Source organism: Protomyctophum parallelum (genome assembly GCF_964188405.1).
Source record: "Protomyctophum parallelum genome assembly, chromosome: 5".
Classification (NCBI taxonomy): Eukaryota; Metazoa; Chordata; class Actinopteri; order Myctophiformes; family Myctophidae; genus Protomyctophum; species Protomyctophum parallelum.
Window position 1 is genome coordinate 48,188,765 of NC_139702.1, and position 13,161 is coordinate 48,201,925.

Here is a 13,161-nt window from a genome sequence, read left to right on the forward strand (position 1 = left end):
TTAATGGGACTTAGAGATACTGTAATAAATAATGATGATTACGAAAGGCTTGAATTAAAATCCAAGATCATGAAAGAAATAAGACTGTTACTCAGTTAACAAATAACATGTTATATACAACACATAAATAATACTTAACTCTTATTCTGAGGAGAGAATGTTTTGAACTCCATTACCATCTCAGTTGCCTAGTGGTGGCCGCCCTGAGATTGGGATGGGCTGAGTCCTACCAAAAAGTATAAAATGGTACTCAATGCCTCCCTGCTTAGCACTCAGCATCATGTCCAGTGAAAGTGCATTAAGCTGCTTCATGCAACGGAAACAGAAGATGGGCTCCTTACCTATGGGCCACATGGCTCAGGAACTGTTGGTTCCCCCAAGGCCACGGAATTTGGGCAAGACTAAGATGGAACTCCATATTTGGGCATGGCCAATGGTGTCATCATGTACGTCAAGGCATCTCTGCTTAAAGCTGAACGGCACAGGGTGAAGATTATAGTATTGAGTGAACCTTCATTAATCACTATGTACAAGAGCAACAATTTACACAGGAAGATAAAACTGTGATGTAATATTGTGTTGAAAATCACACGCTACATATTCGGTTCTTGCAGGAGACCCCTGCAAGTGTTTTTAAGTTGTTTTTACAGTGATTATATAAAGACAGAACTCATCACAGTTGTTCCATGTACTGCAGCAGCATTAATGATGACCCGCCGCTCCTGGAAGGAGTGAGGTCCCAGTCCTCCCAGACCCAGTTCTCCTGTCCTGGTCCTGAGTGTACATACGCCTTCACGTCTCTGGTCTTCCTCAACAAACACATCAAGAGGAGCCACAACAACCTCTACTGCCAAATGCAAAGGAATGGACAGATCCCCTCAGAAGCCATTCAACAAATTACTAGCTCTGTAACAGAACCAACATCTTTCAGCCATCAACAGTTCACCAAGACTTTAACGGAACCAGGGGAAGTAAAGACACTTATGTTAACCTACACCGAAAGGCAAAAGCACACTTGTAAACAATGTGACAAGAGTTTCACTCATTTAGGCACTCTGAACAGACACCAGCATGTCCACACCGGAGAAAAACCTTTCCACTGTGCACAGTGTGACAAGAGCTTCAGTTTGTTAAGTAACCTGAAGACACACCAGCGGCTTCACACTGGAGAAAAACCCTTCCGTTGCACACAGTGCGACAAGAGTTTCAGTCAATTAACTCACCTGACGACACACCAGCGGCTTCACACCGGAGAAAAACCCTTTCATTGCATACAGTGTGACAAGAGTTTCAATGAGTTAGGCAGTTTAAAGAGACACCAGCGTGTCCACAGTACCGGAGAAAAACCCTTCCAATGCGACCAGTGTGACAAGGGTTTCAACGATATGGGCAATATGAAGAGACACCAACGTATCCACACCGGAGAGAAACCCTATCACTGTGGACAGTGCGATAGACGTTTCAGCGTGTTAAATAACCTGAAGACGCACCAGCGTCTCCACACTGGAGAAAAACCTTTCCACTGTGCACAGTGTGAGAAGAGCTTCAGTTTGTTAAGTAACCTGAAGACACACCAGCGGCTTCACACCGGAGAAAAACCCTTTCATTGCATACAGTGTGACAAGAGTTTCAATGAGTTAGGCAGTTTAAAGAGACACCAGCGTGTCCACAGTACCGGAGAAAAACCCTTCCAATGCGACAAGGGTTTCAACGATATGGGCAATATGAAGAGACACCAGCGTATCCACACCGGAGAGAAACCCTATCACTGTGGATAGACGTTTCAGCGTGTTAAATAACCTGAAGACGCACCAGCGTCTCCACACTGGCGAGAAACCCTTCCATTGCAAACAGTGTGACAAGCGTTTCAACGACCCTGGTAACCTGAAGACACACCAGCGTATCCACACTGGTGAAAAACCCTTCGACCAGTGTGACGAGAGCTTCAGTGTCCACACTCAACTCTGTCCAACAGAGTGCTCTGATGAAAACGTTAAACACTGTCTGTCAGTGTCTGAAACACTACCGGACAGCCCAAATAAAAGACAATGACCCACGATTGGTTGTGGCAGCCAGCCTCCAGGGTTTCCCAAAGTGGGTGCTGTAATGCCAGTCCAGGGGTGTCGCAGAATACTATTTTGAATCAGTATCAGTAAATAAAGTCACACCCGTGTGAATTGAGGGGCGCTCTTATTGTACATCCATGATCTTTCCAAAACATTGGATTTTTTTAATGTTAAAGTTGAAATAGCCTATATAGGAGCAGCAGTCGTACCCATACAGCAGAGCGCTACTAAGGAATGTCTAATACAACTGCTGTTCTAAATCCTTTAAACCCATTGTCCTTATACCGGCCGTGAAACATACCTTAGTTACACCAATAATAGTGGTCTCTTATTGGCGGAGGGTTTGCACCGACAGCCGATTTGCTCAGGCACATATGTAAATTCTCCATTCATTGTCAATGGCATTTAATGTTTGTGTTCAGACAGAATCTATAGCCGTTTGTAGGAAGGGCCAGCGCCTTTCAAAAATATTTATGGGTTTAGATTATTTTCAATCAGTTCAAACCAAAACACATTTTTTCAAAGTTTTCCTCGCAACATCTCCAGGGAAATTATGCATTTACGCCCAAGGAAAATGTTTGAGAGAACAAATGTTATGCTACACCCATTCAGTGATAGATGGAGGCTGTGTCAAAAAGACCAAGTGAGCCTTTACTGAAACTTTTCCAGTTTGGTTTCCTGGTGTGGATTGGAATAAAGACCATTGTGTAGTCCCATTGTGTGTACACTGTATTTTTGAGGGGTGCTAGCCCCTCCTATAGCCAGCTTTCTGTGTGTACCACGGATCTGAGGATGTGAGGACAGAGGATGCCAATTGTGATTGGCCGGAATGTTATGCATGTTTTTTTTTAACAAAATCCAGCTAGTGTGGCTAGACAATGAATGTCTGAAGAAACCTGGCTCTGGTCCATAGCCTTACTGCTCTTGCTAAATGCAAAGGCATTAGAACTATGGACCAGAGCTACAATGGGGGGCTTGAGTTTTATTTTTTAGCGAGATGGGGAGCGATATGCAGCAAAGGTAGTCTGGATCGGGAGTCAAACCCATGACACGCCTAGGTGCCCGGACCACCATTTACTTTCATTAGATGTTGACATAACATGACAGAAATTATAATGCATAAAAACCATAAATATGGTTGGCTTAATAGTCATTCATAGCAATTAAGCGGATCATTTTAGTTTGAGGCACTAGCCCCTCTAATGCATGGCTTTTGAAATGTCACCCAAGTCTATGGACTTGATGTTTGTTAAGAGCACTACAAATTATTGCCAGCCATTTAGGGCACTGATGTGAGACAAATATAGATACATCTTATGACCGATTTTGTTCATACCAAAAACACTGCATTCATGTCTCAGAACAGTGAATCTGAAATAAATTAATCTAAAAGTCTACATTACCAGGCACCCCTCACTTCACAAGTGTGAAGTTTCACAATGTCAGGTTCCCACGGTCAATTATAAAGGGCCAAGAACTATTCAAAATGTCTGGAAAAGGCTTTTACATTTTAAACTATAAAATCGTAGTCGATGTTAAAGTACCAATTTCACATTTTTAATTTAGTCCATCTTTCTAAACCTTTAAGTCACCATTTCTCATTGAAAACAATGCAAAAGTGTGTTCTACCAATTGGTCGACCAGACTGTAAGCGCTCCTTAATTCTCAGACAATACATCCATCAGACAGCTGCGTTACAAAATCAATTTTATTAGTTGCCATTTTAAAATTCAAAGGACTTATCAAGTTCAGGACCCTTGAATACAAACTCAGAATCCGTTGCCATAGACTTCACCCCCTCAGCTTCATCCTGGAATGGAAATGAAACCATGTTAAGATAAAAGCACATTCCTTTAAGGACTGCTTCACTTTTCAACCCATCTTCGTACAATTGGTCCTCACTTGTTCAAGATTATAAAAAAAAAAAAAAGTTTAAATAAAGTCCTTGGTCAAGATTTAAAAAATATATAAAATGGCACAAAGTGACGTTTTGAATAGCCAATGGAAAAAAAAAAAGATTACAGATCCTTTAATGGGTAAAAAAGAAAATTGGTATCCCACTTCTAAGAATCAGTGTCATAAGAGTTGTAGAACACCTCATCTTTAGCCCATAGTCTAACGTCACATTGAATATAACCAATATACAAGCTTAGATCTGCCTTTATTTTTTATTAAAAAGCAAGCACTCACGTCAGCAAAGAACCTTTCAATGAGGCCATGTGCAGCTTGGTACACCATGTCATTAGCATGGTTCTGCAGCGTCTCCAAATGATCCAGCCCACCCAGTTCTTCAACCAGAAGGCACAGTTTCTCCGTCTCTCCCAGCTTCTCAGCCGCCTTTAACAAAATGGAAGGGCTCATATCAGTATACAGTAAATTATGTACTTTCAGTGGAGGTGTAATTAAGTTTTTCTACCATTGCATGTCATGGCCAGCTGCAATAAGACTACTGAAGTGGGCAATGTCCACAAAAGAGTAAAACATGAACCATTGCAGTTATTTGGCAAGTGAGTGTATAAATTATGCAAAGAAAGTACATACAGAAAGCCTGCATTTGAGACTACAAAATACAGCTCCTTACCAAGAAGATGTTGCTGATACAATCCAGTATAACCAGGATGGTTTTGGAATCTTTGACTTGCAGCAGGTCAATAATGGCCTCTAGTGCTCCACTCTGAACCAGCTGCACCACCTGCTCCACCGTGCCCCCACTGGTGAAGTTGGTGACTGCCCACACTGCCTCCCTTTGACTTTTGAAGTCACCCTGAAAGAAATTACTCTACTTAATCACACATTCAATTCATTATTGTGCAAACCACGGTCATTTTATAGCCATGTTGCTTACAGAATACCTAGAGCTGTCTAGCCATTTAGATGCCACTAAACTCAGTAACCTTTGTATTTAATATACAAGTCAAATTACATAAATGTATCACGCTTGTGATCAGTTTTGGGTAATCAACACCAGAAATACTCAAAATCACCAGATTTTTTACTGCAGCGTAACATCCATCCAATACAAACTATTGGCGTACTTACATTTCTGAGGACGTGTACCAGCGGGGGCAGTAAGCCACAGGTAATGATTTGTTGAATTTGCAGGCATGACCCTGCTGCAATGTTGGACAAGGCCCATGCTGCCTCCTTCTGCACACTGGTCTTAGGGTACCTCAGCAGTTGAGGCAGGACAGCCAAAACATCAGCATCAATGGCCACCTGGGTCTGTACATCTGATCCACTGACTATGTTCCCAATGCAGCGTAGTGCTGGAACCTGGGGAGCATAAAGCAGCACTAGAATGAATTGTTGCCTGCCATTCAAAGAACACATTTTACTGGTACTTTGACAATCAAACTACATTCAAATATAGCTATATTCAGCTAGTATGTCCTCACAAGCAGCTACTGAAGAAAGCAAAGGATGTTACCATCATAATTCACCAACTGACACGACCACAAAAACTGTCATGTTGAATAGCAACTCCTTAATGTTGACTACAAGTCTTCTGAATAAGCCCCAGTCAAAGAAAATGAATCCTGAGAAACGTTACCGTTACACCGATCTCCTTATGTCCCATAAGAACCACCAGCCGAGGAACTATGCCAGCTTGGACCACGACATCAATGCGGTCGTTGGAGCCATCCGTGAGGTAGGAGATAGCCCAGCATGCATCAGCAAGCACATCTTTATCAGTGTGGTGCAGCAGCTGGGTCACAGCCGGCAGTACCTGGTGGGGGACCATAACATGAAACCGCCTTGTAGAGTCCATAACACAGGGTATGTCATGGTGGGGGACCATAACATGAAAGCGCTTTGTAGAGTCCATAACACAGGGTATGTCATGGTGGGGGACCATAACATGAAACCCCTTTGTAGAGTCCATAACACAGGGCATGTCATGGTGGGGGACCATAACATGAAACCCCTTTGTAGAGTCCATAACACAGGGTATGTCATCGTGAGCCACAAATATGCATAAAACGTTACCTGCTGGACCGCAGACATGGGTGGAAACGGATTCTTGTGGCGGCACAAGTTAGACAGTGTCCAAGTCAGGTTACGCAGGTAACCCACCTGGAATAATACAGTTTACAAATTGTCAAGTTATGTTCTGGACAAGCCCAGCTAAAACAAAATGCATTTAATTCAAGCAACTGGAAACTGCTGCTCTAAATTTCAAACTCAACTTACAGGCGTTTCAGGAGTTATCCGGGACAGCAATGCTGGCATGACATTGCAGTTGATCAAGGCATCTCGATAAACTGGACCATCACCTGAGAAAATAAACCAATTAGTGGCTACAAATCCCAACATGCCATTTGATGAAAACCCAGGATAGATCGAGGAGCCTTTTATTCCATTTCCAGTCCAGATACATTTTAAATTTCAGCTTTACCAGCAATGTTTCCTAGAGCCCAGACAGCCTGCTCACTGATGTGCAGATGTGGTGAGGCCAGCAGGTTGATGAACACTGGCACAGCTCCATGCTCCACCACCTGAAAAAAATGTTTCAAATCACTATTGCAAAAACAAAACAACCTCATTATCCTACACCTCTAAGCTTTATAGAGTCAAGCCCACTATTGAGGTAGAGCAAAGTACTGGTTCCCAAACATTTATGGGTCCCTATTTTGTTTTTAATTTAGATAATAGAATTTCCTGAATTAAAAATTTCTTTCAAAGTCATTTCATGAATAAATGAGTAAGAAATTCCATAAATTAGAAAACAAATGTTTAAAGGACTACTTCACAACCTATCTTCATACAATAGGTCCTCCCTAATAATCATGATAAAATGGCACCAATTTATTTTCCTGCTCAGTCTGTCTCATAGGAGGGCTGTGGGCAGTTAAGAAACCCGTCCACCAGTGACATCGATGAGGAATCCAAGCCAATAGAAAATGCATGCTTTCTAGTCCTGCATTTTGTTTTAAAAAAATATGCCCAATGATGATGTCCCTGGTGGACTGGTTTCTTAACTGCACACAGCCCTCCTATGAGACACAGACTGAGTGTGTGGGGGGGGGGGGGGGGGGGGGGAATTGACGATAGGTTGAAAAGTGGTCCTTTAAGTAGTAAGGATATAGGCTACATAACATTATGCACCTGTTGTGTATGCCATGAGGTTCCAGATGCAATGTTGGTGAGAGCCCAGGCTGCTTCAAACTGCAACAGAAGATCATCATCCCTACCCAGGAACTCTACAAAACGAGTCAGCAATCCTGCATCTACAACCTCCTTCAGAGGAGGATCCTTCTCCCGTGACAGCAGCTTCCTAAGAGAGGACGACAGAAATGGAAATCAGGAGGAATAAAATAAAAATGTAACCCATCATTTTCAAGTATAGGCACACCAGTCCATGTTCTATGGCCTCTTAAGCCTGGCCTAGTGTTCATTTCCCTGAGGGGGGAGAATGGCACCAGCCAGTTTCTAATTAAAAGGTGCTTACTTCGATGCCCCAAATGTTCGAGAGGCATACGGGGTGCTTGTACAATGCATTACTCTGTAGTTCTCAATAAAGATGCGTTTTAATACAGTTTGTGGCCGATTCTGTCGGAAGTTACCAATGGCCATAGATGGCGGTAGTGAGGGACGCATCCGGTGAAAGCCGGAATTATGCAGCTCAACGTAAACGGGAAGTAAACGAGGGGGGGACATGCCCGGGAAGTGGCGTTCGGCCACAAACTGGATTAAAACACTTCTACGGACTAAGACATTGTAAAAGCACCCCGTAGGCCTCTCCAACATTTGGAGCATCAGGGTACGCACCTTCCATTTCTACATGTTCGTAGTTCTAAGGGGGCAAAATCGATACATCTAAGTCTAAATTTTAGGCTAATAATTACCCGGCCTAGGCTACAGTAATTCACTAGGTAGGTAGCCTTAATGCATCACAATATTTAAAATCCTGTCAGCTACATTTGGACCAATATTGCTGCCTATGGTGGTTTACCTGGCTGCCTGACAACCTTGAGCTTGCATGATCTTGCAGTCGCTGTTAACAGCTCCAATGATCTCCTCAAGAGTCATCACCATGAATAGCTCCTAAACACGACAGAAAGTTTGATTTAATTAAATAATCCGAGTAAGAGTTACACTTGCGAGAGCTGTGTGAAAAATCAAAAAAAGTGCCCAACTGACATTTTGGCCGGTGGTGTGATCGGGTGAGAGTCCATCCTCATCAGGGAGAGATGACAGAGTTATGTTTCTGCGCTTTAGAAAGTTTTCGTTTTTCTGAGCTTTCCGCAGCTCCACGGTCTCCGTAATCCTTTTCTCCCGAAGTTTCTGAGTGCAAAAGTGACATGGAAAGAAATTATGATCGATAAGTTATCTAACTAACCCTTGTATTACAGCAGGTTATCACATCATGGCAACTTACAATGGGATCCTTTCCCTTGTTTTTGAATTTAGAGATGCGATCATCGGCGGTGACGTTCTTGGTAGGCATCGTGGACATTGAGTTTGCGACAAACTGGAGAGCGCACTGAACCACAATCAATCAGAACTGTAACGTGAGTCGGAGAGCTTTAATAACCCATCCCATTCCGGGTCACTCAGGTGAATGTATTTAGCAATGATTTTTGCAACGCCCCCCTGCCAATGATCCAAACAGCAACTAATAAAGAACCACGGTATCGGTTTCCATGGGATGGCCAAACGAACGGCACGCAAAAAGGTAATTTAAAAGATGTGTGTGATTGTGTGAATCTGTGTAGACTGTCTGTGACTGTCAGTGTCACTGTAGCGTAGCGACGTAGCCTATCCGTTTTCACAGCGGGCGCATGTAGCCTACTAAGTAGCCTAATAGGCCAATGTCGTGTCTTGACAATAGAGGGCAGCATTACCAAGGTCTACAGAAAAAGTTTACCTTTTAACCCTGAACATTAAACTAGAGCGCACAGACTGTGTGTGTGTGTGTGTGTGTGTGTGTGTGTGTGTGTGTGTGTGTGTGTGTGTGTGTGTGTGTGTGTGTGTGTGTGTGTGTGTGTGTGTGTGTGTGTGTGTGTGTGTGTGTGTGTGTGTGTGTGTGTGTGTGTGTGTGTGTGTGTGTGTGTGTGTGTGTGTGTGTGTGTGTGCGCGCTGCAGAAGAGAGGTTGACCATTGGCAAAACGGCAGGGAATATAAATGATAAATCGAACAGGAGGAGAGTGAAAGAGAGAAAGTGATCGTGTCTCCCAGCTGCAGCTCTCCAGTAGGGTCTAATTGCCAGGAAGGGCTGAACAATAGAAACCCAACTAGACATTTCCCCCAGCCATAATCATTTCCTTTTTCATAATAATGTAGATTGCAGGAGGAACCACGCACACGCATGAAGCACAGCCAGATTCCTGGCTACTGACACCTCTTCTGTGGGCAGTAGGCCTACCTTGAGGACAGGTCAGGTCAAGAAGACCCAAACCAACCATAGCCATTTCCTTTTGTCTGCAACAGCCTCTCTGACTCTGACTGTTCACAGGCATATAATGTAGGGAAACTATTTCAGTACGATTTACCTAGAGCAGGAAGGCCAAGGAGCATCTCCAGTGGAGGAACTTGCAAATATACCTTGCTCAAAAGTAACCTACTGTATCACAGAGAAGAGATGTCCAGTGCTGTGACAGCCTTGTGTATGTAGGCCTACATGTAGGCTATATATCAGCAGAGAGCAGTCATCATACAGCTTTCCAAAGCCTTCAAACAATATATATATAACAAAATATAACAATTATTTCACAATCATGGCCACTTAAGAAACAATTACTTAAATCTAGAAAGTGCTACCTTCCATTCAAACCCCTCAAACATGAGGGCATATGAGGTATGCGGTCAACTGTATGGCTGGCTCAGGGAAGAGGACACACCTGCCTTGCATAGTCCCGTGGGAGGTAAATCTTAATGATTGGGCATGGGATACAAGCTAAGGCTTGATCACCCTTTAGCTGGCCACCTTTGATGAGGGTGTATAGTGTTTGAAGGCTGAAACACCCGCTGATTCAAAGACACACTACTGAGGATGTGTCCCGAAATTGACATCATGCCCTAGTTAAGAAATACACTTCCCAATGCCACTCTTAACATCAAGGCGAATCTCATGTGAGCCCACACCATCTATTGGCACAATGGACAGTCTTAACATCACGTCCCGTGTTATATGATTCTGAAGATAAGATTTTTATTGATCCTGCGTGGGAAATTCAGTTGCCTTCTTCACTCTTTCTTTTAGTTGAGTTCATTCATAATATCCTCACTGGCCACTTTTCCACCAGGCTTGAACCGGTTCCGTTCTTAGTCCATGAACCTTTTCCACCAGGGTTGAACCGGCTCCGTTCTTAGTCCATGAACCTTTTCCACCAGGGTTGAACCGGCTCCGTTCTTAGTCCATGAACCTTTTCCACCAGGGTTGAACCGGCTCCGTTCTTAGTCCATGAACCTTTTCCACCAGGGTTGAACCGGCTCCGTTCTTAGTCCATGAACCTTTTCCACCAGGGTTGAACCGGCTCCGTTCTTAGTCCATGAACCGGAGCCCCAAAATTGTAACGTTAATTTCGAATTGAGTGGGCGAAACCATACCTATATTAAATTGTTTATAGGATCAATATAAGTAAATTAATATATGATCACCTTTCCACAGGAGTCATTTTTGAGGGGCGCTATGTCCAGCTTTGAGGGGTTGTGCACACACAAACATTGTGTTAACACAAAAATGGACTGCCTTTGACTTTGAATGGCCATCTTTGAGTGTTTGTGTAAACACAAACATTGAAGATGACACAGATTGTGATCGGAATGAGATTGATTTTTTTCATATTTATCATCACACATTTTGTTATTTTAACCTACAGTAATATAATAATAATAAACCTTTGACTCTAACATGTAAACACTGGCTTTATCCAATTTTACAATTTTTATTCTGGAAAGTTATGCAAATTTGGACATATTTTCCTATATAACGTCTAGAAAACTTGTAATACAATAAATCAGTATCATGGTGATAACTATTTCTTAATTAAAAAAGGTAGGCCTACTGTAGGGCCCATTTATTAAATATAGTAGTATTTAAAATATGTTTTGACACAGAAACACATGTTTTATGGTCACGATTCACCAGGAGCCTGGATGGCTTATTGGTTCCAGGTTTATAATATTGTATAACTGTCCACCACCGCACGCACCTCCTCCAAGCACTTAAACCCACTTTGTTCTGGTGTCCCCGATGGTTCTGTACTCCTTTTTTCTTCACCAAAAATTGCAGATCTAGATGCTCTTGTAGATCTGTTATTTTTGCTGAAGGTTTTTTCCAAATGTTCACTGACACCCACAATGACATACCAAGTATAAGGACACTATAGTGTTACAGTGGTTAAGGCAGGGGAACATATACAAAAAAGTGTAGACAGTAGACACACTATTACACAAAACCCAGAATGAAGATGCTGTCTCACAAATCCAACTCAGTTGACTTGCCTGAAGTCAAATTGTTCAAGGAGGAGTGATCGTTTCCCAGCTATTTAAAGACCTAGGTCACTAATCTGCTTCTCTAACATTTAAACTACTCTGGTATTAATATCCTCCAGAGAGGAAAGGTGATGCATTAGTTCATCACTAAAATGTCCCTCAATTGCTGAACTAGAATGACTCTTTTTAGTAGCTGATTGCATTCGCCTGACCTCCTAGTCTTAATTACTGTAGATACTGCGCAGACTGAATATGGTGCAATAAATCTAGTTGGATAAAAAGAAAAAGAAAAAACCCTGCTAGGGGTCACAGCGGATCACTGTTGTGAACCATAAAAGAAAGTCATTGACAAGTGAGGTGGTTACTGGTTACAATATGAAAAAGACAATGGTGAATAATGACATGGGGTTATGGCAAGGTTAGGAGCATCAATCATAAGAGAGAAAAAAAATGTTGACGTTTTCTCAACCTCTCCTTTGTTTTCCTTCTCCCTTCTATTTTGAAGTGCTTCCTCTCTCTCTCTCTCTCTCTCTCTGTCTCTGTCTCTCTCAGCGATGGTACGTAAAATGATGGGTGAGCTCATTCGTTCTCCTATCCGCTTGCCGTCATCTCCAAGAGGATGAAGAGATCAGATGGGGTCAGTGTCCATTACAGATTCAAACCATGGGAAACATGCAGTTCTCTATCGTATCGAGACTATCTCTCCACCCAACATATTTCCTGTATGGGGAATGTCCCCACCTCACTTGTGACGTGGATACTGGCACGCACAGGTATATAAGGCCCAGGTGTGCGTGATTACACTGGTTTACTTGATCGACACCGCTTCTGAGCGACATCGAGGTGGAGTGATAGTCTCTTCACTCAGAGAACAAAGGTTACAAAGTAACCCAACAGTATTTTTTATATGTATTTTATCAGAGCTGGATTCAGACCCACTGCTGTGAGGACCATTGTACCAGCAGTACATACTTGTGGATAAGCCACTTTACACATTGTCCAAAATATATGATAATATGAATGAGGTCCCGTGTGATAACATCATTTTATTTTCATTCAACCACTTAAAGGGTAAAAATGACTTAGACTTACTTTCATTGAGATTTATATATACATCGGGAATCGAACCCATGACACCCTGTCATGCTAGGTGCCCCAGACAGCTACCCTAGCCGTCCATGCCACATTTGGATTTTTTTTCTTTTTCTTGTATTCCTAAATCCAATACTTTGATGATCACCGATGACTGACGGAGTCTATCAGGTAGGAAACTCAAAGAGTCTCCTATTGTGAGCAGCCATCCGGTCATCAAATTATTCTCTTAGGAATGCGACAAAAACGACAAAATCTCCATGAATTCAAGGCTTCATGGTGTGTGTAATTGCTAGAAAATGGTTTTTTTTTGGGTAAACTACTCCTTTAATCCATATCTTTACAATAAACCAAAACACCTCTGTCTGTCCTGTCTAAATCCTCTTTTCCCCTCTGTGGGTTCAGCAATTGATCAATCAGCAATTTATCTGAAGTTGTACATTACAGCACATTACATCATTATTTACCATGTACATGAATGAATCAAGCTGCACACGGCCCGGGCGACCAGACACGCTGCACACAGGCACTGTTAGACAGAGTGCTAACACAACTGTGCAGAATG

General features: G+C 42.6%; 1 protein-coding gene and 1 long non-coding RNA gene across 2 annotated transcripts in view; one reads left to right on the top strand and one right to left on the bottom strand.

Moving 5' to 3' along the window:
• Window positions 1-3,760: 3,760 nt before the first annotated feature.
• On the bottom strand, window positions 3,761-8,703 carry kpna7 (karyopherin alpha 7 (importin alpha 8)). The gene is made up of 12 exons (XM_083765938.1): window positions 8,446-8,703; window positions 8,208-8,351; window positions 8,020-8,111; window positions 7,173-7,341; window positions 6,463-6,562; window positions 6,258-6,340; window positions 6,054-6,140; window positions 5,617-5,793; window positions 5,106-5,339; window positions 4,648-4,830; window positions 4,257-4,403; window positions 3,761-3,876 (listed from the first exon to the last, which is right to left on the bottom strand). The coding sequence occupies exons 1-12, from the start codon at window positions 8,521-8,523 to the stop codon at window positions 3,790-3,792; spliced, it is 1,581 nt and encodes a 526-aa protein (XP_083622064.1). The 5' UTR covers window positions 8,524-8,703; the 3' UTR covers window positions 3,761-3,789.
• LOC310859408 overlaps window positions 7,727-13,161 on the top strand; it is a 36,570-nt gene continuing 31,135 nt past the window's right edge. Inside the window, exons 1-2 of the long non-coding RNA XR_014569302.1 lie at window positions 7,727-7,827; window positions 12,057-12,141. This is a non-coding gene — a long non-coding RNA (uncharacterized lncRNA). The remainder of the gene's footprint in view (window positions 7,828-12,056; window positions 12,142-13,161) is intronic.

Excerpts from the sequence above, each read along its gene's own strand:
- kpna7 (XM_083765938.1), bottom strand. The coding sequence starts at position 8,523 with ATGTCCACGATGCCTACCAAGAACGTCACCGCCGATGATCGCATCTCT. Across the intron at positions 7,342-8,019 it reads CAAGGTTGTCAGGCAGCCAG|GAAGCTGCTGTCACGGGAGA; the intron begins GTAAACCACCAT and ends GTCCTCTCTTAG. Across the intron at positions 3,877-4,256 it reads TTGAAAGGTTCTTTGCTGAC|GATGAAGCTGAGGGGGTGAA; the intron begins GTGAGTGCTTGC and ends TTTCCATTCCAG.